The 25,280-nt window shown below is 44.8% G+C and overlaps 1 protein-coding gene across 1 annotated transcript in view; it reads left to right on the top strand.

Annotated features, from left to right (window-relative positions):
• CPM (carboxypeptidase M) overlaps positions 1 to 16,873 on the top strand; it is a 76,418-nt gene extending 59,545 nt beyond the window's left edge. Inside the window, exons 3-8 of the mRNA XM_004583015.4 lie at positions 904 to 1,076; positions 3,688 to 3,872; positions 4,389 to 4,559; positions 6,665 to 6,817; positions 12,998 to 13,146; positions 15,261 to 16,873. Coding sequence (XP_004583072.2) covers positions 904 to 1,076; positions 3,688 to 3,872; positions 4,389 to 4,559; positions 6,665 to 6,817; positions 12,998 to 13,146; positions 15,261 to 15,503 — 1,074 coding nt within the window. The 3' untranslated portion in view covers positions 15,504 to 16,873. The remainder of the gene's footprint in view (positions 1 to 903; positions 1,077 to 3,687; positions 3,873 to 4,388; positions 4,560 to 6,664; positions 6,818 to 12,997; positions 13,147 to 15,260) is intronic.
• The last annotated feature ends 8,407 nt before the right edge of the window (positions 16,874 to 25,280 follow it).

Genomic DNA, 25,280 nt, shown 5'->3' with positions numbered 1-25,280 from the left:
AGTGAAACATCAGACGGAAGATCTTCCTCTCTGTCTCTCCTCCTCTGTATATCCGGCTTTCCAATAATAATAAATCTTTTAAAAAAAAAAATCTTAAAAAAAGAAACCAGAAATATAGATATTGCAATAATTAGACAAATACAGCAGAATTTGGACATCGGGAAATTCGGGAGTAGGAAAATACACTCTATTTAAAATAGGAAAATAAACCCTATTTAAAGTAGGGTTTAGTACAAACTTGGATATTTCTCTATTAAAATCTGATATTTGGGGAGGGCATGTGGTGCAGCAGTTAAGCCAGCCCTGGGAAGCCTACATCCTGCATCAGGGACCCCAAGGGCAAGTTCTGGCTCCACTCCAATTCCAGCTGCTGATTCATATGCCCCCTGGGAGGTAGCAGGGGACAGCACCTGGTCCCTGCCACCCATTTAGAAGACCTGGCTGGAGCTCCCGGCTCCCAGCTGCAACCCGGCCCAGCCACCGTCCACCAACACAACACACGGGAGATGTGTGTCTTTCTCACACTCTACCTTATCAAATAACTGAAATTCTTCAAGTTATAACCTATGACGCTCCATGCAGGGTTCTGCCTGGGATCCCCAGGAATGCAGGATGGCTCTCGTACCCTGCAGGCCATCCAGAGAAACATTGTGCCCTGCACTTCCTCTGTGACTCCAGCTCCTACCTCTCCAGAAAACAAGCCCAATTGATAGATGAGCCCTTTAGCACCCCCGGCACCCCCCAAGATGGACTGCTAGCAGCCAGAGGATGAGCAGGCTGAGAATCGGGAGTTGTACCAGCAAGTCCTGGTTCAGTGTATGTTTGGAGGCCCCACAGGTAAACTGTGCTTTGGGGCCTATTGTAACAACTTATTTTAGCATGCCCTTCTTTCCTCTAACACAGACTGTGGGGCGGGAGCTGCTGCTCCATCTGATTGACTATCTCGTCACCAACCACGGGAAGGACCCTGAAATCACCAACCTCATCAACAACACCCGGATACACATCATGCCTTCTATGAACCCAGATGGATTTGAAGCTGTCAAGAATCCCGACTGCTATTACAGCAACGGAAGGTAGGAACAGGCTGCCCTGACCTGTCTTCATTTCAAAATGGGGCACAAAGGCTCCCAGGAGACGCTGCTTGGGCCTTTCGAGAGGCAGCCAGGTGGGGTCAGCATTATAGGAGACCTAGAAGAAGCTTCTGGCTCCTGGCTTCAGCTTGGCCCAGCCTTGGCTATTATGACCATCTAGGGAGTGAACCAGCAGATGGAAAATCTAACTTCTTCAAATAAATAAAAACTTTTAAGAAAGTTTTTATTTACTTATTTGGAAGACAGAGAGAGAGATCATTTATACCTTCAAATGACTACAATAGCCAGGGCTGAGTCAGGTGGAGCCAGGAGTTTCTTTTGGGTATCCCAGGTTGGTCCAGGGGCCCAAGTATATGGGCCATCCTACGCTGCTTTCCCAGGTCAATCACAGGGAACTGGATTGGAAGTGGAGCTGCCGGGACTCAAACCAGCATCTGTAAGGGATGCTGGCATTGGCTTTACCTGCTATGCTACAGCTATGCCACAGCACCAGCCCCATCAAATAATCCTAAAAAACAATAATAATTGGGTCAAAACTGTTAAGTGCCTCAGCGCCTAAGTCTTGTCATTGATGTGAGCAAGTCCTCCAGCATGAGCACTTGCAGCTTGCAGCATGAGAAGTGACCTCCTGGGTAAGGCAGCCTGACTCCTGCACCTGCCCTTGTCACTCCATCATCTGCATGGGCCTCACTGGCCCCTTCGCTCCTGAACCACCAGGTACTTTGTGTTCCCAGGTATACTGCACCTGCCATTTCCCACCCTGCATGCCCACCTGATGCTTAAATGGCATCTCCTCGAAGACACCTGTTGTATAGGAGACCCTTTCTGTACACACTCAGGTCACAGCAGGATTTTTAGTGCCCAGTGTCTCACTGCATCTCTCTCCACTAAGCTGTAAGCTCGCTGTGTTCACTGCTTAAGATCCCCATCGCCCAGCCTGGTCCCCAGGGTCATGATAGTTAGTGATTGATCCGTGAAGCCAACAAAGAACAAACCACAAAGAGTGGGGCTTGCAATGATTCTGATTTCAAGTTTATTTTGTTTCAAGCTGTCTCGGAGAGTTCAGACTTGCCTACATGTGTGATGTAGATGTTTATGCAATTTTTAAAGCTGTTTGCTCCTCCATAGAAATAATTTAACTTCCAGTTCCCCTTCAGTTTTAAACATTTGTACAAAGTAACCTGATCCCATTTTGTTGTCAAATGCTGTGTGACAGATCTTGCAAACCTCAATGACTTAAAACCACAGCCTTGAAGGATGGCATTTGTCACAAGAATTCAAGTGCCATTTGGACCCTCGTATCCCATACCAGAACCCTGGTTTGCGATTCTCCACTGTTTCCAATCCCAGTTCCCTAATACACACAACGGGAGGCTCAAATACCTAGTCCGCTGCCACCAAGCAGGATTAGATTCCAGGCTCTTGGCTTTAACCCGACCCAGCCCTGACTGTTACAGATATTTGGGGAGTGAAAAGGAAGTGACAGATCTGTCTCGAATAAAATGAAGGCTTTTTAACTTTTTATTTGAAAGGCAGAGTTAGAGAAGACAGAGATCATCCATCTGGTGACTCACTCTCCAAATGGCCACAATGCAGGCCTGATCCGAACTGCACTAATCCAAAGCTGGGAGCTTCTTCTGGGTCTTCGATGTGGCCTCAGGGATCCAAGCACTTGGGCCATCTTCCATTGCTTTCCCAGGCCCTAAGCAGAGAGCTAGATTGAAAGTGGAGCATCTGGGCCTGGCGCAATAGCATAGTGGTTAAAGTCCTCGCCTTGCACGCACTGGGATCCCGTATGGGCACCGGTTCTAATCCCAGCAGCTCCACTTCCCATCCAGCTCCCTGCTTGTGCCCTGGGAAAGCAGTTGAGGACGGTCCAATGCATTGGGACACTGCAGCCGCGTGGGAGACCCGGAAGAAGCTCCTGGCTTCCAGCTTCAGATTGGCTCAGCTCCAGCCATTGTGGCCACTTGGGGAGTGAAACATCGGACGAAGATCTTCCTCTCTGTCTCTCCTCCTCTCTGTACGTATGCCTTTCCAATAAAAAAAATCTTTTAAAAAAGTGGAGCATCTGAGCCACAAACCAGTGCCCATATGCTACAGAACAAGCAATAGTATACTACACCACACTGCTGGACACAAAATTTAAATTTCTTAAATGACTGACTTAAAATTTAAACCAATTTTTGACCAGCCTTCCTATCTATGGTCTGCGAGTTGGGAAGTTAGGCAGAGCAGGATGGCTCATCAAAGTCGGCCAGCCCTGGCGGTGTGAGACAGACATGGAGCCACGTGTCTGGCAGCCCAGTTCCTGCTGTCACACGGCTTGTTTCTGTGTTGGCTCTCCTCAAGCTAATACTGTGCCCTGAGAGTGTGTCCTAAAAACAAAACTGAATGTTGCAACATCTTATCAAACATCTTACCAAAGCTTTCATCACAGCTTTACAGTCCTACAGGTGACATGACAGTGAAGGCTGAATGCTGGGTGTGACACACTGCCGACCACCAGAGCACTCACTCACCATGGCCATTCAGCTGTGTTTGGGAAAACATCTGGCACCCAGACTAAAATCTTACAAATCTTTTTTTTAAGGGAAAACTATAACCAGTATGACCTAAACAGAAATTTCCCCGATGCTTTTGAATACAATAACGTGACCAGGCAGCCCGAAACCTTGGCTGTCATGAAGTGGCTGAAAACGGAGACATTTGTCCTCTCAGCGAACCTCCATGGTGGTGCCCTTGTGGCCAGTTACCCGTTTGATAACGGCGTTCAAGGTAAGCAGACGTTAAACCAAGCACTGGCCTTGTAAGCTGCAGGCTCCAAATGGGGCGGGGCCTCCTGCAGCCCTAGGCTCCTCCATTCTCCCTGACATCATGCCACCAATCACCTGACATTCCTCAGTGAAAGGGCAGAACTAGACTAAATCAAAAGGCTATAGCGCTAAGCCCGATTTTTCTTTGCAATGAACAGTCACTGGCTGACCCTTCTGGATGGGGTAAGGTATGTACCAAGGAACTTAAGGAATCATAGTGGCTTCAGCTAACCCATAATATACCTGAATAAAGTTACTGATCTCCAGAAATGGGTGACAATCAAGTACAGTTTGAATGTGTAACTGACACAGTTCTGTCTCCCTTCATTACCAAGCAGAAAGAGCAGAGAGCACACACACACAAGTGGGTGAGGACAGGACGCAGAGCTCTGCATGCTGTGAGGCTTGTACCTGCTAATGCGCTGTTGTCTCCCTCCCTAAGTCAACTGATACGTGTTGGCTTATCTTCCAAATACAGCAACTGGAGCATTGCTCTCCCGAAGCTTAACACCTGATGATGATGTTTTTCAATATCTTGCAAATACTTATGCCTCAATGAACCCTAACATGAAGAAAGGAGACCAGTGTGAGAACAAAGTGAACTTTCCTAATGGAGTCACCAATGGATATTTTTGGTATCCACTCCAAGGTGAGTTTCTCTTCATTTCTTGCATCCTCTTTGTTGCCTGCACCCAGAAGTACCTGCTGGGCTAGGCTAGACTGACCCAGCAACTGTCAAAAGATCTTGAGGAACAGTGCAGACCTTTCCATCATGTTTCCATCAGCTAACACCTCAGGGGCAATAGAAGCAACTTGGCAACTTGGTTTTTGAGAGATGCTTAGATGTGTTCTTCACTGCCAAGCTCTGCCTTCACTTACTCATTCAGGTGCCTGTTAAGCATCTGCCTCCTTAGAGCCAGGAATCGTGCCAAAAAAGGTGAACAAGAGGCAGATCTGAATCTCAGGTGTAACAGAGGAGACAGACATGCAAGCAAATCACTGGCAGCAGTGCAACTGGAATAAAAATAGAGTTAGAAGGGGACGGAACTTGAAGAAGGGAGAGCCCAGTGCCAACTAAATTGTATCCAAAAACAATTAATAAAATAGATTTAGAAAAGGCACAGTATACCACAGGGATGCCAAGCCAAAACTGAGTGGGAATCAGTGAGAGACCTACAGAAATGTTGTGTCCAGGACTCTTCTAAGGGAAGGAGTGATAGCTAAGTATCATGCCACAGGAGGGAGCCAACATCGCCAGATGGTCCAGTTTGTGAAGGTTGGCTGTGACATGAATTGCCATGAATTTACAATCACTTAGCAGGTTATTCAAGTTTTTCATGTAGCAAAGTGAGATTCCAGTTGTCTGTCCTCCAAACATGATGGCCAGGTAATGAAGGCGGTGATACTGCTGTGTAGGGAGTGTGGAAGGAGAGATGTCCTTAACCCAAGGATAATATGAACAGAGGCCCGAGGTAACAGAGCATCTCCTAGTCTGTGGTGGTGAAGCAGATCTTCTGAAGGGCAGGAGTGAGGCAGACGGCTGAAGCACATGGGCGTTTCCTTCTAGACTGATTAGCTTGGCCCTTCCATGAGCAAGATGAGGTTTGCATCTCCACATGCAGCCCCCTTCTGCATCTTTCCTTGGATGTGTAGCTCTCAGGTAATCTTGCACTTTATAAAAATAAGCGCCAGCACTGTGTCACATTGGGTTGAGCTGCTGCATACACTGCCAGCTGGTTCAAGTCCCAACTTGAACCAGTCCCATGCTGATGGGCCTGAAAAGGCAGCACAGGATGATCCAAGCTCTTGGATCCCTGCACCTTATGTGGGAGACTGAGAAGAAGCTCCTGGCTCTGGGATTTGGCCTGGCCCAGCCCTGGCTGTTGCAGCCATTTGAGGAGTAAATCAACAGATAGATGGAAGATCTGCCTCTTCCCTTCTTCATTACTATTTCTTTCAAATCAATCTAAGATTTTAAAAAGATACTGAGAGGCAGAGTAACGTAAAGACTGTATTCCTACCCACCGATTTTACTACCTAAACAGCCACAGTAATCACTGCTGGGCCAGACTGACCAAAGCTGGGAGCCAGGAAATCAATCCATGTCACCCAGGGAGGTGGCAGGGACCCAGCTGCTTGAACCATTTCTTACAGTTAGCTGGCATCCGTGCTCCCAGGCCTGGGACTGCGATGGCCTGTCCACTGGCAGAAGTCACGTGTAGTGCTCTGTAAGACAAGGATGGTGACTTGTGGGGTGTAAATGAATTGCTACAAAGTAACACCTAGCAATAGTGAATACTGGGTCAGTGTCAGCCACTGTTTCCCCCAAACCAGTGCACTTAGCTTTTGGTACTAAATGTACAGGATTGTTTATGGAGATATTTTTAAAGAAATCCTACTCTAGTTTACATGAATTGAAAATGATTTAAGGAAGAAATGTAGTTTGAAGAATCTTTTTGTAATACAAAACTTCAAAAAGAAAGACCCTTCCTCCACCCCTCACTTAACTTTAATGCACAGCTGAACTTCAAGCACCACTGGTCTAGTTGCCATATGGGAACATTTAGGGTTGCCTGGTCATGCCTGGCTAATAAAATATCAAGCCTTAACTTGATATGTCAATGTCAAATGCCTCTTTTCCTGTTTACAAGTACTTTCCCTGTGGCTGTCTCATTCGTTTGTCTCCAAGGTATCCGATGCTTGGCTCCCCTCCCACAACAAATTCTAATGAAAATCAACTGTGCTTGTGTTCAGGCGGAATGCAAGATTACAACTATGTCTGGGCCCAGTGCTTTGAAATCACGCTGGAGCTGTCATGCTGTAAATACCCTGCTGAGGACAGACTGCCCTTCTTCTGGAATGACAACAAAGCCTCCTTGATTGAGTACATGAAGCAGGTGCACCTAGGTTTGTAAGGTTTTTCTGTGTTAATTCTTCAACTCAAAATGTAGCATCTGCTGAGGCGGATGCTCTGAGCAAATGCAAGCTGCTGTTGATATTTTTGAGGTGTAATCTCATTCAGTGCCAGGAATAACATTTCAAAATGCTGTCTGCAGGAATTTCTGCACTGTGTAAGTTATGCAGTGCCCATCCGCTCACACAAGAGGGTGAGTGAGGCAGGTTAAGTTCATGTGTTACATAAAAGCCCACAGTAGCTCTACACATCCAGTGACCTTAATTTGGCAAAAGAACAGGAAAACCGGAGGTTTCTCTGTTAACAGTATCTCCTGCTACGCAAAAGCCAGCTTTGCTTGTCATTTCCCTCCTAATATCACAGACCCAGCTGCCACTTCTTGCATTTTCTTCCAGAACTGAGCTAGTGACCTAGCTATTAGCTTCAGCCCCTTCCGCTCCTCATCTATGCTGAATGGCCATCACCAGGAATCTTCCCAGTTCTCTAGCCTCTATCCCAGATGGACAAACTAGTTGAGGTACACCAGTGGTAGCTCACGAGCATGTGTGGCACTCACCAGAGGGTTGCTCCAGGAGACCGCAGACCCGTCACCAGGATGGCCGAGCGAGACTCCTTGAAGTGCGGGCATCTCCCCAGGTGGGGCTGGTAATTCCAGTCCAGGTGTGTTTACGAAAAGATGCATTAGCAGAAAAATGCCACCCGTGACAATCCTGGAATCATATCCGGGGCAAGTTTATGTACCAGTAGCGGCTCTCCAAGCATTTGTGGAATCTTGTACATTCCCCATTCTTCATTCAGAATAGACTGAGAGATTAGAATTGGCAGCACCATTACACTGCCACACTGAGCCATCGTGGAAAGTGTGTCTGTATGTGCACGGGTCTCCTGAATCATCCCCAGAACTTGCTAAATGCTTCACACTGAAGCAGGAAGGGGATGCAGAAGGGAGTGCATGGGCAAAAAAGCCAGGGCAGAGAGAGTAAAGATCCTCCCTCACTGAACAGAAGTGCATGGGACCACAGGCTAGCTCAAGTGTGAAGGGCGAGTCCCTGTTTGAGAGGCTGTTACAGAATGTCATCTTACCGACGTCTCAGTGAAGCTCAAACACTTAGTATTGGACTTTTCTCCTTCCTCACTGACTCATCACATTTTCAAGCCTTCTTTTGCCTAGTATTTCAGCATTTCATTCCCCACTAGATGGACCTCTTGGGGCATGGATTAATTTAATCTATGGTGTTTCTACTGAACCTGGTCTCTCAGTGTTGTTCTTGCCTCTTTTCTAGAATCCATTCTTCATCAGGGTCAAAATGGGGATGCTACTGAGCATGAGATATGCTCCGTGTAACCACACTCTGATTTTCAAAATTCCCACTTAACTAATGATCATTTGCAAACTTTTAAGCATGTTCATGCAGTACTGCCAGTAAGCAGCTTTTGGAAACTGGTAAATAACACATATTATGTAACTTATTAATTTGGAGGACTCGGAAGATGGCTTGCACTGGGTTCTATAAAGGATGTTTTACCTAATTCTTGTAATCAGGTGTGATGACATCAATATTAGAAATACATATAACTATATACTGGCACATCAGCAACCCTGTCCTCTTGTGGTTTAATACAGGGGCTTTTGTTTTCTAGTTTAATGAAACATTTCAAAAAACTAATCCAAGGTGGTTATTTCATTGAAAGGTTCTCTCTCAATTAGGACTCAAGGAACCAAGTCTTTGACTACTGAAAGCAGACAGCCCTATCCTGCTACTGCTTTGCCTTTGGGGACCCCATGGTATCTGTCACTGGGTCGGGATCACCACTTGCCAGAGTGATTCTGAGGGGCTGAGGAGACACCTCTTGTGTGGGAAGGCGAGGCCTGAGCTTTGATGGGAGGCCGGTCGGGGGCTGGGGGGCTGTGTTTGGTTGAGCAAGTGCCTGTCTAAAGCTCAGTTACTGGGAATCGGACGCAGCCCATCTCGCAGGCCGGGGGGGCTTGTTCCAAGGCTCCAACAGGGCCGTTCTTTCAGAACTCACTGTGCACTTTAACTGAGCTCAGGCGTGTGGAGGCCGTGTCATGTCGTCATGCCCAGGAGGGTGCCAGCGTCTGCAGGCCAAACTCTGTCAAAGACAAGGTAGCTAGAGCAAACAGGACACCGTGTCACGTGCTGCTGCTTTGTCACCCCTGGACTTGCTAAAGCAGAGCTGACCCCAAAGGCCTGGGATGTGTTGACTGCCAGGAGCCTGTGGAACACAGACATGGCTCAGTCATCAGATGCAATGTGAGTGGCAACTGTGATAGGCCGGACCGGGGACTCTGATCTGCTACAATTCAGAGTCAGAGCTGGGACACCTGGGAAGCGGCTTGTTGACACCATCTCCCTGCAGACCAGAGTCCCTGTTCTGGCCAGCACTGCCTTGCCATTCAATCATGAAGTGAATCTTTTCTTTACCTTTCTCCGTTGAGGCGGCCACGGAATTTGTCTCAAGTTTTATGTCTTCTGCTTTGTTGTCTGAGCTTTGTTGAAAACTTCATTTTGTGTTCCACTGGCAGTGTAGCATTGCCTCGCTCTGCGTCCCATGGGGCCTGCTGGGCTTTGTTCAGTGTCTCACCTGTGGCTTACAGAAATAAGTCACGTCTTCTGGTAAAACAATTACTTCCCTCTAAGGAAAGGTTCAGTGGTACTTGGACACAACACTGTGAAGACCAGTGACAGCTTACAAAGCTTCCATTTGGCTGGCTGGGGGTTTCCCTTGAATAAAAATCATACTGAAACATGCTGTTTACTCAGTGACAGTGGTGTGCTGCTACCCGGGCTTCTGAAAGTTGCACTGTCTTTAGCTTTGGGTAAGAGGCATAGGGAAATGAGTCCCGAGGTTTTTAGAGGATAATGAATGAGGGTCAAATTAGAATGGGGATATTTTTAGATCTTAATTTATTTCAGGGTCCAGCGTGGTAGCCTAGTGGCTAAAATCCTTGCCTTGCAACTGCCGGGATCCCATATTGGCACCGGTTCATATCCCAGCTGCTCCACTTCCCTTCCAGCTCCCTGCCTGTGGCATGGGAAAGCAGTAGAGGATTGCCCAAAGCCTTAGGACCCTGCACCCACGTGAGACCTGGAGGAAGCTTCTGGCTCCTGGCTTCAGATCAGCTCAGCTCTGGCTATTGTGGCCACTTGGAGAGTTAACTAGTATCTCTCCTTCTCTCTGTAAATCTGGCCTCCCAATAAAAATAAATCTTTTAAAAATTTTATTTCAAAGGGAGAGAAGGTGCACTGGTCCATCCCCCAAGTGCCCACAGTGGACCAGGCTGAAGCCAGGAGCCCTGAATTCAATCTGAGTCTCGCACAAGGACCCAAGGAGGTAGCCAGTGCCTGCTACCTCCCAAGTACACATTAGCAGGAAGCTGAACTCCAGAACAGAGCCCAGGACTCAAACCAAGCACTCTCAAATGAGATCCAGGCATTCCAAGTCAAGGCGTGTTAACTGCTGTGCCAAGTGCCTGTCCTTGGAATCTGAATCCTCTTAGACATTCCCTCAGATGTATTTTATTTCCCTCTTGCCTTCCCCATGTTTGAGGGTAGGCAGACTATAGACCTTCATCAAGTGGTAGCACATACTGATCCTTGGGTGCTGTGTGGGGACCTGTGCTCACCCAAAATCATTGTTCATGTAACTGGCAAAAAACAAGTCTATTAAAGAGTAACCAAGAGGGTACTCTCTACCATTTTTTTAGGATGCTGCAACACCATTTCTTGGTCTTCTGCCAACTACGCAATACCATCACCCTAAATTTTGTTTCGGCATGATCTGAGATGCCAAAGGATGGATCATGTCTCTTTCAAGATGGCTTAGTTTTTCTGTCACATATGTCAGTGTTTTTCCTTGTTTAGTATGATTTCAGAGAAGGCAGTGAGACAACAAGCATGCCCATAGATCACACCAGCCACCACCTGGTATCTTCAGCAAGGGTTTTCTGAATGGCCCTGAGGATGCAGGATAGCTATAGTACTCCAGAAGAAAAAAATAGGCAGGGCTTCTCTTCAGCATTCTTAATCTCAAGAAATAAGTTTGAATTAAGGTTCCAGAAACTTACCTTTGCCTCAGCTCCATACTTTATGCAGCCAGTCTTTTCTCCTGTATACTTTTTCCATAACTAGAAATGGAAGGGAAGGAAAGAGGGTAAGGCAAGGGATTCAATTTAAGACCTTGCTGAGTCTGTCCCAGCCAGCCAAGTTGATTGTCTTAAGCTATTGTTTATCAAATATAAAAGGACCATCCAAGAACACAAGAATAGCTCTGCTGCAAGCAAAGCCTCTGAAACCCAGTGGGGACAAGCCCAGGTTCCCCCATTATTGTTCATAGTTTATGGTTGGGTACTACCCAAGGACTCAAAGGAAAACTAAATAGCAGAAATGCTATAAATGGAGCTTTATAGAATTTTAAAATCAAAAGAACAGATTACATGAAAACACAGGCTTATATGGTTGACCAATATCTCAACCACAATTGAGAAAATATGAAGTTAATAAAGAAAAAAAAAGTGTAACCTGCATCAGATGGAAATTTGCTTAGTGATTCAGATAAATAACTTGTTAAGGGCCTGGAGCAGTAGCCTAGTGGCTGAAGTCCTCACCCTGAATGCACCGGGATCCCATATGGACACTAGTTCTAGTCCCGGAGCCCCCACTTCCCTTCCAGCTCCCTGCTTGTGACCTGGGAAAGCAGTGGAGGATAGTTCAAAGCCTTGGGACCCTGCACCGGTATTGGAAACCTAGAAGAGGCTCCTGGCTCCTAGCTTCGGATCGGCTCAGCTCTGGCTGTTGCGACCACTTGGGGACTGAACCAATGGATGGAAAATCTTCCTCTCCTCCTCTCTGTAGATCTGACTTTGCAATAAAAATAAATCTTTTTTTTAAAGTAACTTGTTAAATATCAAAACTTCAATTTCATTTTTACCTCGAGGAGGAAGCCATCTGCCTTGTGTTTAGTGCCTCAGTGTTTGAGCATCACGGTCTCCGTACAGTTATCTGTGGCCTCTGCTTTCTCCCATCATTCCGCATAGCTGCCTTTACCTTATAACAGGATTCACCACTGCTGTGACCAAACTGGAATGTGAGACTTACAGTTAAAAAACGAAGACTAAGAAAAGAAAAACCCAAAATCTAGATGGCTCTTCAAAATGTTTCATGAAGGAGATGCCTGTGTCCCGTACAGAGTGCATGGTTGAATCCTGAGCCCTCTACTTCCAACCTAGTTTCCTCAATGCACATTCTGGGAGCCAGCAGGTGATGGCTGAAAATTTGAATTCCTGCTTTCCACATGGAAAATCTAGATTAGTTTCCAGGCTACCGGCTTCAGCCTGGCCTGGCTTTTGCAGACATTAGGAGCTCAGCCAGTGGCAGAGGACGTGTTTGCTCAGCCTTTTGATCTTTCTGCCCTTAAAAAAAAAAAACTAACTAAAAATTTTCCTGAAACTTTGGGATTTTAGTACCTATCAGTATGGAATCTGGAGACTGCTGAATTTACTCCTTTGGCTGTGACCCCTAATCATCAGATTGAGTCATTCAAAGCCTTACTTGTCTATAAAATCATCGTAATTGCATTGCCCACATCATAGAATTCTTATGCAGGGTTAATAAGAAAATGTACTTTACAGACTTGGCAGAGAGCCTGGGGCATACGAACTGCTTGCTAAACGCTCCTGCTGTTACTGGTGATAAGACCTCATCCATCAATTCCATGCTTTAAGTTGCCCTAAGATTATAATTGCCATGTAGGTTTCTTCCACGGATCAGCATCTTGCAAACTAACACAGTGACATTTTGGTTGAGGATGTTGGGGAACCCACCTATGATATGTTGCAGTACGGTTACGTGACTGGGTAAAATACTTGCAAATAACCACAGCAGATCCTAGATTGTCCTGTGTCTTCTCTTGTTTTGATAATACATGCTGTACTGTGGCTCCAGTTGCACAATCAGTTAGCACACGATACTTATAATATATGCTGTAAATGGAATATTCAACAAATTTAATCTACAAATCGGCTATAATTTTTCATAAAAATTCTTTCCTATTCCTTGATAAACTCAACAGTTAAAATTTTTTCTTAAATAACAAGGGTTTTTCACATATGCCATAAACTGATATTTATGAATATATTTGACTTTGTTTTGCAGGTATAAAAGGTCAAGTTTTTGATTATGATGGAAATCCATTACCCAATGTAATTGTAGAAGTCCAAGATCGAAAACATGTCTGCCCATATAGAACCAACAAATTTGGAGAATATTATCTACTTCTCTTGCCTGGGTCTTATACAATAAACGTAAGTATCCAAGTCCTAGTGGTACTAAGATACCATAGAACTCATGAGGAGCCTAGAAACAAGTTGGGGGACAGGCGTTCTATATGATGCAGTGGGTTAAGCTGCCACTCGAGACACCCTGTTCGAATTCCAGCTCCTTCTCTACCTCCAGTGTCATGCTGTTGCATCCAGGAAAGCAGCAAATGACGGCTCAAGTATTGGTCACTGCCACCATGTGGAAAGCCTAGACAGAGGGCCAACTCTGGCCTAGCCCAGCCACGGCTGTTGTAGATATTTAGGCAGTGAACCAGCAGATGGAAAACCAGTCTCTCTCTCTCTAGTAAATAAAGACAAACATGTAGAAAAAAATTAAAATCTGGAAAACCCCAAACAAGATGCCTCAGAATAGAAAAGATGGCTTCTCACCTGGATGCTGCAGGGGTTGAAGACAGGAATGACAGGGGAAAACATGCATTATAAGATGGAATCCAAGTCCTATCTGTAATAATTAAAAAAATACCACTTCATTAATAAGAATAATAAAATGTAGCAAAAATACTTGCAATCTTCATAGAGTATCATTTAACAGCTTTTCCATGAAACACAATCTCTGGTGTTACAAAATGGATTGGGACAAGTTCCTAAAATTAAGTGAAATTGAGTCCACAGATCTTCACCAGTGTATTAAGCCATGTGAGAGACATGGCTTAATACACTGATACAATTTGCAACTGATACAATTTTAGTTTTTAATTCTCACAGGATTTGTTTGAGTCATTTCTTTTTAGAAAAAGGCAAGCATGAATATGAGCCTGAGTAAGACTATGGGAAGGAACTAAATGAAGCCGTTTTTTAGTTGCCCAGCCTGTGGCACTTCTTTGAAGGGCAGAGTCAGACAAAGGAACCGAGAGTGAGCACTCCTACCTCCCAGTTCACTCCCCAAAAGCCTGCAATGGGCTGGAAGACACCTGTCAGGTTGGGAACGGGGAACTCAATGTCAGTTTCCCACATGTAGCAGGCACCCAGTTATTTGAGTCACTGCTGCTTCCCGAAGTCTACACTGGTCTACAGAGTTATGTTGCCACCACCACCTCAACCACTAGGCAGTCACCCTGCCTCTTCCTCTGTGAGAAGACTTCCCATATCGAACTCCAAGATTCCTCTCCTGCTCTTAGTGGACCCAATGCCAACCACAGCAGCCTCCTCTCTGGAGCGAATTGTAGCAAACAGTTCTCTTCTGTGGTAAAAGCTGGCTTTGCATTGCATCATTTCAGCTTAGGACATAATGCAGGCCTGGGTTGTTAGTTAATGAGAATCTAAGAGAATTTTTGCTCCTAAAAAAACTATCTTCTTCCTACTGTAATAGTCGCATTCTGTGAAAAGGGAGTGAAGGCTTCCCTCATAGTGAATCTCAGTTATTTTATGTAATCCCATAAATAAGCCAACCAAATGTTTCATTTCCCATTAGACTAGCACAATACACATTGGTTATTTAGGTATTAGTTCTAGGGCAAGATTGGAAGATGATTTTGAAAGTTGAACAGCTAAAATCCATACCACTTAAAGCATATCTCAGTGGTCACAGCCTATAGTTAGTTTAGCATTTGTCTTAATTTTCCTGGTCATTTCCTTCACCAAAAACCACAAATCTAGGTAAGATCTGCAATGAAACCAGGTCACTTCAAATCTTGTTCAAGAGGCGATAGAATTGTGCTTGCTTTGATCAGCTACAAGGAAGATAGAATAAATCAGGAAAGTTATTCTCCTCCAAAGTACAGATGTGGGCCAAGAGGGAGCGGTCAGCTGCTTACTGGTATGCTCCCTGAACATGATGCTGGTGGAACACACCCACTGCTTGCTCCTCCTGACGGACATCACCAGATAAGGCACCTGACTCTGCCTTCGTTTCATTCTGTAGTTCTTGGCAACAGCATCAACCACTTTGGTCTACATCAACAGGCATTGGATAGCTCATTCAGCATGAGGGCAGAATCTGTTGCTAGCCCAGGAGGCCAGGCAGATTGTTACATGCATTGCACAAAGGCTGTCTTTTAGTGGTGGCTATCAGTGTTTCCAGTGTTGGCACCACAAAACATCTGAACTCACTCAGACGATTGTTTCTTGTTTCCTCTCAGGTTACAGTCCCTGGGCATGAGCCACACCTCACAAAGGTGGTTATTCCAGAGAAAACCCGTAACTTCAGTGCACTTAAGAAGGATTTTCAACTTCCATTCCGAGGGCAACTGGATTCCATCCAAGCAGCAAATCCTTCATGCCCAATGATTCCTCTTTACAAAAATTTGCCAAGCCACTCAGCTGCAACAAAGCCTAGTTTGTTCCTCTTTTTAGTGACTCTTGTGCACATATTTTTCAAATAAAGTAAAATGTGAAACTCAATCCCCATCACCACCTGGAATCAGGGATCACCCACTCCAGGTTACTGCAACTCTAACTCCCTCTAGTGGGACCTCAACTGGATCAACTCCAGTCTTCCCAAAAAAGAGAAGTGGATATTTCCAAATCATGCAATAAGCAATATATATTAATAATGAAGGGAATGACTCAGTCTCAATAATGAATGAACGATGCCAGCCTATCAAGTATTGCTTATTGATCTTTAACTTCTACAAATTTCTAAGACTCAAATTTGAGACACAAAAATAACATTCCTGCAATGGAAAAGACAACTAAAGGAGCCAAATTTGCAAACAAAGAGAATATAAGCAACAAAAATAAACATTGATCAGTTACCTATCAAATGCAAAACCTTGCCATGAGTGCCATATACGAATGTCATTGGTTCTCAGCCAAGGGAGAAATGATCATAGGATTGGGAATATCTAGTTTTACAAATGTTCTAAGAAACAGTGTGAGAAAACAGAGAACCATGTGTCCAAGGCCCGGGAAAAGGTGTCTGCAATGGGATGACAAGTCTGCACAGAGTCTCCAAGCAACAGGTCAGTTAAGTAGCACTTTACCCACCAGAGCTAGAGTCCTCACCTTCCTGAATCTGGACATGGCAGTTAGGATGATGACCCCGAACATCCAGCTCAGCCCTAAGCTTCAGACTCACATCCAACTGCCCACTGGACATAACCGCCTGGAAATAACCCATAGGTGCCTCACATTCATCATGCCGAACACTTAGCATGATCTTTGCCTCTACAACTTCTCTTCCTGCTATACAAGAAAGTTCACTGAAACAATTTTTGGTGCCAAAAAAAAATCTATGTATAGTGTCAGCATGCTAGGTGTTTTCCCTGAGCTGCTTTAAGATCCTTTCTGTTCTCCATCTCCGTTACTGGTACCACTGCACTGGAAATCTTGGAGGAGTCTGCAAAGCAACTGTTTTCTTCCCCTATAGTCCATCAATCAGTAAAGACTGGTATGAATTAGAAATATTAACTCTACCTTCTGTTGCAAAATGTAGGCCTCTCATCTCACCTGTACCACCGCAATAGCTGTATTGGTCTCATGGTCCTAGCTTTCTCGAGCCCATCCTCCACAGCACCGGGAAAGAGGGCTGCAGAGAACAACAGTCAACTGCTCACAGTCCCTGAATGCACCACATGTTACTTGGTCCCTGGCGCTGCAAGGCCATCCTGCTCACTGCATTTTATTCTCCCTTCTTCCACTAACACTTGGAGGTTTCAATCCTATTAGTAAGCTTTTGTGAACAGTCCTCCCAGCCAGGCATGCTGGAATAGGGCCGTTCCTTTTTGGCCCGACAAATAAACTGGTTATGTTACTGGATGTATAATGCTGTATTAGCCTTGCCTAGTAGAGTACGAGTTCTTTGAGGCAAGAGTCTGTCTGCAAAACTCGTTTGCATATCTTCAGAGCCCTGCACCTGGTTGGCAGTGAATGAACAAAATGTTCCAGCCTGGTACTCGTAGTCCCATCCACAGATTGTGTAGGGCTTTGAGTTCATTTTATGAAGCTGGGGATTGGGTGATTATCTGCAGTTCACTACTAAACACTGTCAGGAGTGTTTTTAGGTATGCATCAAGAGAAAACTCTACCAAGGGTAGTTAGTGCAGCAGTTAACACACTCAAAGCAGACTGCCTGGGTTCAAATCCCAGCTGCACTCCCCATTCAGCTTCCATGCAGTTCTACAGGATCTGAGAGAAGCCACACTGCCCTTGTTATTTGGTAAATGCCTGAGAGCCATAAAGAACTGAGATTCATGGCAACTGGAAACCATTTCCATGTCAAACTTATTATGTATAATAAAGTCATACATTAAAAAGAATTTTTACTTATTAAAAACCACTTAAATATAAAATATCATAATGCTCAAACTTAATTATCAAGCCCTACATAATTTTTCCACTGGGCCTTGTAGCTTTTCCTTTCTAAAACATCAAATTTTAAAGGGACATTAACTAAAATCTCAATTGGCTCATGAGCCTCACTGTAAATTTCTTACTAAATTGATCTTTTTAAAATTTGTAAGCTGTCTCAAAATCATTTACACACAGGCAGAAGGCTGACAGTGGTCAGACCCGCCCCCTGGCTCCCTCCCAGCTCCCTTCCCAGGGCTCTGACCTGTTATACTGGAGGGCATCCTCAGGCCAGCCTGCTTCCTTTTACAGAGGAATCTACATGATAAATTCAGTGAAAGAAGACTGGGGCGGAAGAGGTCCCAGCCGCTGGGAGCAGTGGCGGAGATGCCGTCTGTGGTGCCTGTCCAGACGCAGGAAGGGTAACTAGCACTCAGGTGCACAGATATTTTAAAGGCAGTATATAACATTAAAGACCAAGTCTTTCCATTTCACACTTCCCACTCCATCTTGCTGCCTCTCAAAAATGTTAGACATACATACTTACAGAGACAATTAACCTGAACAATGAAACACTGATCAGCTCAAATGGTGATGTAATGTTTAAACTTTCAGGAAGTAATGGCTCTCTCCCGTCCCTACTCTGGTTCTGATGACTGTTAACAGCCCTCTAAGGGAAGGGAGTGAGACACCTGTTCCTGCAGTCAGGGTTGATCCTGGTGCTTCATCTCTCACACTCAGAATGCAGCTGCACCGGATGTACACAGTGGACCAGCATCTTGTCAAAACCCAGAGGCAAATTTGCTTTTGTTATGATAAGCTGCATATGGAGAAGCCTGGCTTTATTCTAGAGAACACTGCAGTTAACGTTTATGTTATCAGAGATCACTGGTCCTGATGGCTTTCGGTGGGGGAGGAAGAGATGATGGTCAGATTTGCATAAAGGAGCACTGAATGCTGACAACACCTAGGACAGGAGCTTGGGCTTGTTATCGTCTTTTGTATTTTTTGTCACTGAACAGATACTGTGCTACATTTATAGCACACAGACCATTTTATCATGCTTTAGCATATCGACTACATGCCTTTTATAGATGTTTCATAGGCGATTTCATAGCTTTCTCATTGACTTTCTTTTGTACTGTAATTCAGAACATTAGAATGAACACATTGTCTAAGACTGTAAAGTGTATGGGGAGGAGCCTTGACTACCTCTGAATTTAGTAAACGTAGAATACTTCTGATCCTCAATAAAGAACATTCATACAAATAACGAATGCTGTATCTTCCTGGTACCTTAAAAACCAATCCTTACGCGAGTATAACCAAGCCGACATGCTAGAGAAAAACTGATCACCAAATAAAAACAGGGAAAATCACACCATTTCAAAGTCCAAGTACTCCTTCTGTTACACTTACATGTATATATTATTCCAATATGACATATTCCAAATTAACTTGTTTCATGAAGCGGTTATTGCATGGGTAAGATATTGGAGAAGTATACTTTCTGGTCAAAAAGAAATTGGAAGGAAGTTCACATGAATGTAGTAAAAGGCATGGGTAATCATATAGGAAAAACCTAGATTTCTCAAACATATTTAGCCAAGGGGCTATTTTCTTGATTGGTTGAGCCTAAGACCTTCACTTTGTGCTAATATTCCTGCATTTCTAAACATGTTTGGGAAAAGCCGACACAGATGCACTTAGTCCTTAGCAAATTTTATCTATCATAAGTGCTTTTGAAGCATGCAGCATAGCTTAAACACAGCATTAGTCTCCGTTAGAAAATGGAAAACTAGCAGCACTACGAGCCCTCAACGCAAACCCCAGCTAGACTTACTCCTGAGAGTGATAAGCGCAGGCTCACCCTCACACCACCCTCAGAAACATGAAGGAAAAGCAACAGTAGAAATGAGCTATGAGCAGGAAATGGCTGTCATAGGCACCAATTTCTAAAAGTGACAGATGCCTCAATCTGTATTTTCTACTTTCAAAGGACAATTACCTAAATATCCCCTGACTTTAGCATACTTTAGACTTCAATGCTCAAGCTCACACCCAATGCAATGTCCTTCACCTAAAGCAAGGATATTTAAAATGAATTAGGTTTTAAAAATATTAGATCAGGGTGAGGGGACAGTGATGGTGACAGTATAAAACTGTAAGTAATGAATCATCTTGGGAACTGATGTGTACTGAACCCTGCTTCCTTTTGCGGGGTAGGGGGTGGGGCTTCCTTCGTTTCTAGGATTTATTTACTGCTCCTTACAATTTTTCAATTTTACTTATTTGAAAGGCAGACACAGAGAAACAGACACGAAATGAACCGCCCATCCCACTCCTCAAAGGCTCACCGCAGTCAGGCCAGGCCAAAGCTCACAACTCCTGGGTCTTACAGCATGGGAGATGCAGGCCCAACTACTCGAACCATCTGCTGCCTCGCTGGGTGTTAGAACAAAGCTGTAATCAGAAGTGCTGGTACAGGAATCCAGGCCTCCCACAGTGTCTTAACCACTGCCTCCAACACCCACCCCTGCTGCTTTTATACAGAAAAACCAAGGGCAAGCATTTGGTGTCGCACTTAGGTGGCCTGCAACCCATATCAAAAGCACCTGGGTTTCAGTCCTGACTCTGTTGTAGGTTCCAGCATTCTGTTAATGCAAAGCCGGGGTGGCATGGGTCAAGTACTTGGCCCCTTCTCCACCGTTTTCCAAGATGCATGAGAAGGGACCTGGGGGCCCGGTACAGTAGCCTAGTGGCTAAAGTCCTCACATTGCTGGGATACCATATGGGCGCTGGTCCTGGCAGCCCCACTTCCCATCCAGCTCCCTACTTAGGGCCTGGGAAAGCAGTCAAAGACAGCCCAGGGTCTTGGGACCCTGCATCCACATGCAAGACCCAGAAGAAGCACCTGGCTCCGGCTTCAAATCGGCTCAGCTCCCAGTCCTTGCAGCCACTTGGGGAGTAGACCAGCGGGTGGAAGATCTGCCTCTTCAATAAATATAAAATCCTTTTTTAAAAATGGGGAGAAGATTTAAAAAAAAAGGGGGGGTGGCAAGCTGGGTCAGAATAGTAGAGAACTCAAATAGGCACACTAGTAAAAAATGCTGGCCTCACAAGATGAAAGGATCTGTTGCACCACAGCCCTAGCCCCTTGCCCCTCAAATCTTTAAAATAATTTTTAAAAAATGAACTATCACAAATTTTAGAATCACAAATTTTAGACCAGTTTACACAATTGCTTTGCTTTCCTGTGAATTAAATCATTGCAGAATTTATATTAAAATAACATTCACATAAAAATTACTATCTTGAGGCTGATGTGATGTCTCAGTTGGCTAATACTCCACCTGCAAGTGCTGGCATCCTATATGGATACTGGTTTGTGTGCCAGCTGCTCCACTTCCCATCCAGCTCCCCATTCATGGCCTGGGAAAGCAGTAGAGGATGGCCTCTGCATCCACATGGGAGACCCTGAATGCTGCTGCTGGTCCTAACCGCTCCAGCACCAGCCAGTGTGGTCATCCTTGGCTGGGCAAGAATCTGCAGATGGAAGATCTCTCGCTCTTTCGCTGTAATTCTGTCTTTCAGATAAAAAATAAATCTTGAAGAAACACCACAAAGTGGAGGAATTGGTAAAGGGTTTCAGGACAAGTATGTGCAACACGTGATAACAGAATGCCCATCAGTTTCTTTACTCTGCCAGGCAGCAATCCACTCTGGCCTTCCCTCTCAGCATTAACAGTCCACCGCCAGCGGATACATGTAGGACCAGCACTGTGGCATAGTGGGTTTAAGCCTCTGCCTGCAATGCCAGCATCCATTATGAGCACCAGTTCGAGTTCTGGCGGTTCAACTTCTGATCCAACTCCCCGTTAATGTGCTTGGGACAGCAGCCAAGGATGGCCCAAGTGCTTGGACCCCAGCACTTACCTGAAAGACCCAGAAGAGGCTCCAGGCTTCTGGATTCAGCCTGGTCCGTCTCCACCGTGGCCATTTGAATGATTCAGTGGACAGAAGATTCTCTGAAACTCACTTAAATATTTAAAAATTAAAAATAGGAAAAGGACAAAAAAGTAATTTTTGAGTCAAGCACTGCATGACATGTCAGCTGACAACAGACTTGCACGTATGATACCCAAGATTACCTTGGAGCTTCAAGATCCCCACTACCTCGCCCTACATCACAGCCCTACTCACTGCTCCCACGTAGCCTACCACTGCACTGCAGCACAGTCAAAAACATCTTTTAGTGGCTGGGAAAGCAGTAGGGGGTGCCCCAAGTGCTTGTGCCCTGATCCCATTGTGGAGGAACTGGAGAAAGCTCCTGGCTTTGGACCTGTCCACAACTGTTGTGGCCATGTGGAATGTGAACCAGCAGATGGAACTCTTTTCAAATAAATGTTTAAAAAACAAAACACCAGCCCGGCGGTGTGGCCTGGCGGCTAAAGTCCTCGCCTTGAAAGCCCCAGGATCCCATATGGGCGCCGGTTCTAATCCCGGAAGCTCCACTTCCCATCTAGCTCCCTGCTTGTGGCCTGGGAAAGCAGTTGAGGACGGCCCAATGCTTTGGGACCCTTCACCCGTGGGGGAGACCTGGAAGAGGGTTCCAGGTTCCCGGCTTCGGATCGGCGCAGCACCGGCCCGTTGCGGCTCACTTGGGGAGTGAATCATCGGATGGAATGCTTTTTAAGCATCTTTCCTCAATCAGAGAAAACTGCTGGGCTGTTTTCATGGTCATTCATCACCCTTCATTGGGAGCCTGTTGTGTATCTGGCAGCTGTGGGGAGAACCCAGGAAAGTATGTCACCATCTGTTAGGGAACAAAGACTGTGAAGAGTACCTCAACTGAGACAATGTGTAGAACAGAGTTAACTCACGGCTACCTAGTTAGAACTTGGAAGAGATTATAAATGGATGCAAAAAGAGAACATTAAACTGCAATGTATTCCAATGCTTACTCTGCCACACCCCACGCAATGTTCTACACATCTACTGTCTCCAAGGTCTCTGAAGAAGACTATATGTATAAGTGATTTTATAGTTCATCTTCCTCACTAAAACTCATATTGTTGCAGCAGAGTCTGAGGAAATGGTGAAAAGCACCAATTTCATAACATTTTCAGTCTAAAATTACACCCAACAAGCACAGTTAATCTTCAATATTTAAATAAGGAAATGATACAGTATCTTTAAGTTACCCACTTACAAATCTGGCAAAGACCAAATATATTTAAGTCCATTTAAGCAGGCATTACCATAATCTTGGCAGTAAAAGCACAGAACAAAAATAAGCATATGCACAAAGGTACTAAAACGTAACCAAATAAGTAAAACTCATCACATGATAGTAATAAAAAATCTTAAGGATGAAGTTTTAGAGTTGGAGAAGTAAAAGATAATCATTGTTCCCTATAAAGCCTTCTTAGTCTCTAATCACCTGGAGTGTTCAAACCACATGGAAAGCATTCTGGTAGCATTCATACTTTGCTTATTGCATTACAAACATTTGCTTCTCTGCAGGACCATGCATTAGTAGCAAGGCAACCCAATTCCTCCACTTCATTGACTCCATCCTATTGACAAGATATCTAATAGTATTAGACAGCTCTTACAAAACTTACTTCAAAGGCAAAATGATAGATTCGAATTTCCAAGTGCTTATGGAAGTTTAGGAACAAAGAAAATATCTTCCATATGCTTGTTACTCCTAAATTTGCCCACTGTGACACAGGGCAAGCCAGGAGCCTAGGATTCCATTTGGATCATCTACATAGGCAGCAGGAACTCAAGTACTTGAGCCCCCTTCACTGCTCTCCCAGATGCACCAGCAAGGAGGTAGACTGGATAGAAATAGCCAGGTCTTAACCCAGTGCTCTGAGAGGAAATGCTGACACACCAAGCAGGTTTAATCCCTTGTTGCCACACTGGTCTGCGGGACAGGTATTTGATCTGTTAAGCCATTTCTAGCTCCAGTTCTGGCTCATTCCAGCTTCCTGCTAATGCAGACCCTGGGAAGCAGTAGGTAGCTTCCCCAGTCATGAGTTCCTGGTTCCCAACTTCTGCTTAGCCCTGGCCCCAGCCCATCATTGTGTACCACTTGGGGAGTGAACCAGTAGATGAAGAACTCTCTTCCAGCCTTTCAATCATTTCAGATGCATTACTTACAGTGAATTACTGTACCTTTGGGCCATCTTCCATCTGCCTTACTGCTTCACTTTCTCATTTGTTGCTCTTCCTCATTCCCTTTTGCTGGCAGTCTACTTTATATTACACATTTCTTAACACCTCTGTACTGCTGCTTATGTTTACCTTTTAAAAGTATTACTCATTATCTGCCAAAAAAGTCTCTACATATTTAACAGAAAGCTGGGTATATGAAGAAGTAGAAGAGTATTTTGAACAGCTTGTGGAAACAAAGAATTTTAATACTCATTTTGGGGGGCGGCACCATGTAAAGCTACTACCTACAGTGCCAGTACCCACATAGACTCCAGTTCAATCCTGCCTACTCCACTTCTGATCCAGCTCCTTGCTAATTCACCCAGCAAAGCAGATACGGATGGCCCAAGTCCCTGGGACCCTTCACCTGCGTGGAGACCTGTTAGAAGCTCCTGGCTTCAGCCCTCTGGTCGCTTGGAGAGTGAACCAGCAGAAGAAAGATCTCTCCAACTTTGCTTTTCAAAGTAGTAAACTTAAAAAAAAGCTTAAAATTTTAGTGTAAAGCAATTTTTTTTTAAAAAAAGATCTTATGTATTTGAAAGGCAGAATTACAGAGGAGATATTCCATCCGCTGGTTCCCTCCCCAAATGGTCATGTCACAACGGCCAGGACTGTACCAGGAACTCCATCCTAGTCTTCCATGTGGGTGGAAGGGCCCAAATACTCAGACCATCTTCTGCTGCATTTCCAGGCATTATTAGGAAGCCAGATCGAACTGGACCATTCAGCACTTAAACTGGTACTTGTATGGGATGCCAGTCCCCTCACAATGCAGTTCTATAAACTGTTCACAAGTCTTCTGTCTGTGGGGATTCCAAAACTGTTTTGCAATAGACATGCTTTAATTCAATTTTCCACAAAATTGTGAACTTTCAAACTTTTAAAAAAATTTCTAAAAAATCTACCTATAAACAAAAAAATTCATTATTCAACCAGAACATACAACCATAAACAATGCAATGCCATGCCAACTTGTAGATACCAACATTAACACACAGCCCTGTACACTATCTTCACAACTCCCCTCTAAAATTTGTAAAATCTGGCCATTTTGTGCAGTAGTTAGCATGCCCTGGCTACAGCTGCACCCCGTATCGGCAGTGCCTGCCTGGAATCCCAGCTCTGCTCCCAATGGCAGTCTCCTGCTAATGTGGACCTTGGAAGGTAGCAAGTGATGGATGGCTCAACAGGTTAGGTCTCTGTCAGCCACGTGGGACACCTGCATGCGATATCCAGCTCTTAGCTTTGGGCTGGCACATCCCTGGCTGTTGTTGGCATCTGGGGAGTGAAACAGATGGAAGAACACCATGACCTCTGCCTTTTAAATCATTTTCTTAAAATTTCAATTATAAATGATGCCAGGAGTTTAACCCTCCTGTCTTGAGGGCCCAGCTTCAACCCAGGCCCCCATTGTCTTGACTGACGTAACAGATTCTGGAAGCTCAAGAAGCTTATGCTTTCATGGAAATTTCACTTCAAAGTTGAGCACATAAGTAATGAGTGACTCAAATGGGGCTTTCCTTTTCAGTATCAGACAATCCTCTACCTGCTACCTGCTAGTTTATTCTCTAGACACCCACAAGGCCAGGAGGCTGAAACTTCATCCAGCTCCCCCACATGGGTACCAGACCCAAGTCCATGAGCCT

Source organism: Ochotona princeps, chromosome 15, assembly GCF_030435755.1.
Source record: "Ochotona princeps isolate mOchPri1 chromosome 15, mOchPri1.hap1, whole genome shotgun sequence".
Lineage (NCBI taxonomy): Eukaryota > Metazoa > Chordata > Mammalia > Lagomorpha > Ochotonidae > Ochotona > Ochotona princeps.
This window is presented reverse-complemented; position numbering and strand designations above follow the sequence as displayed.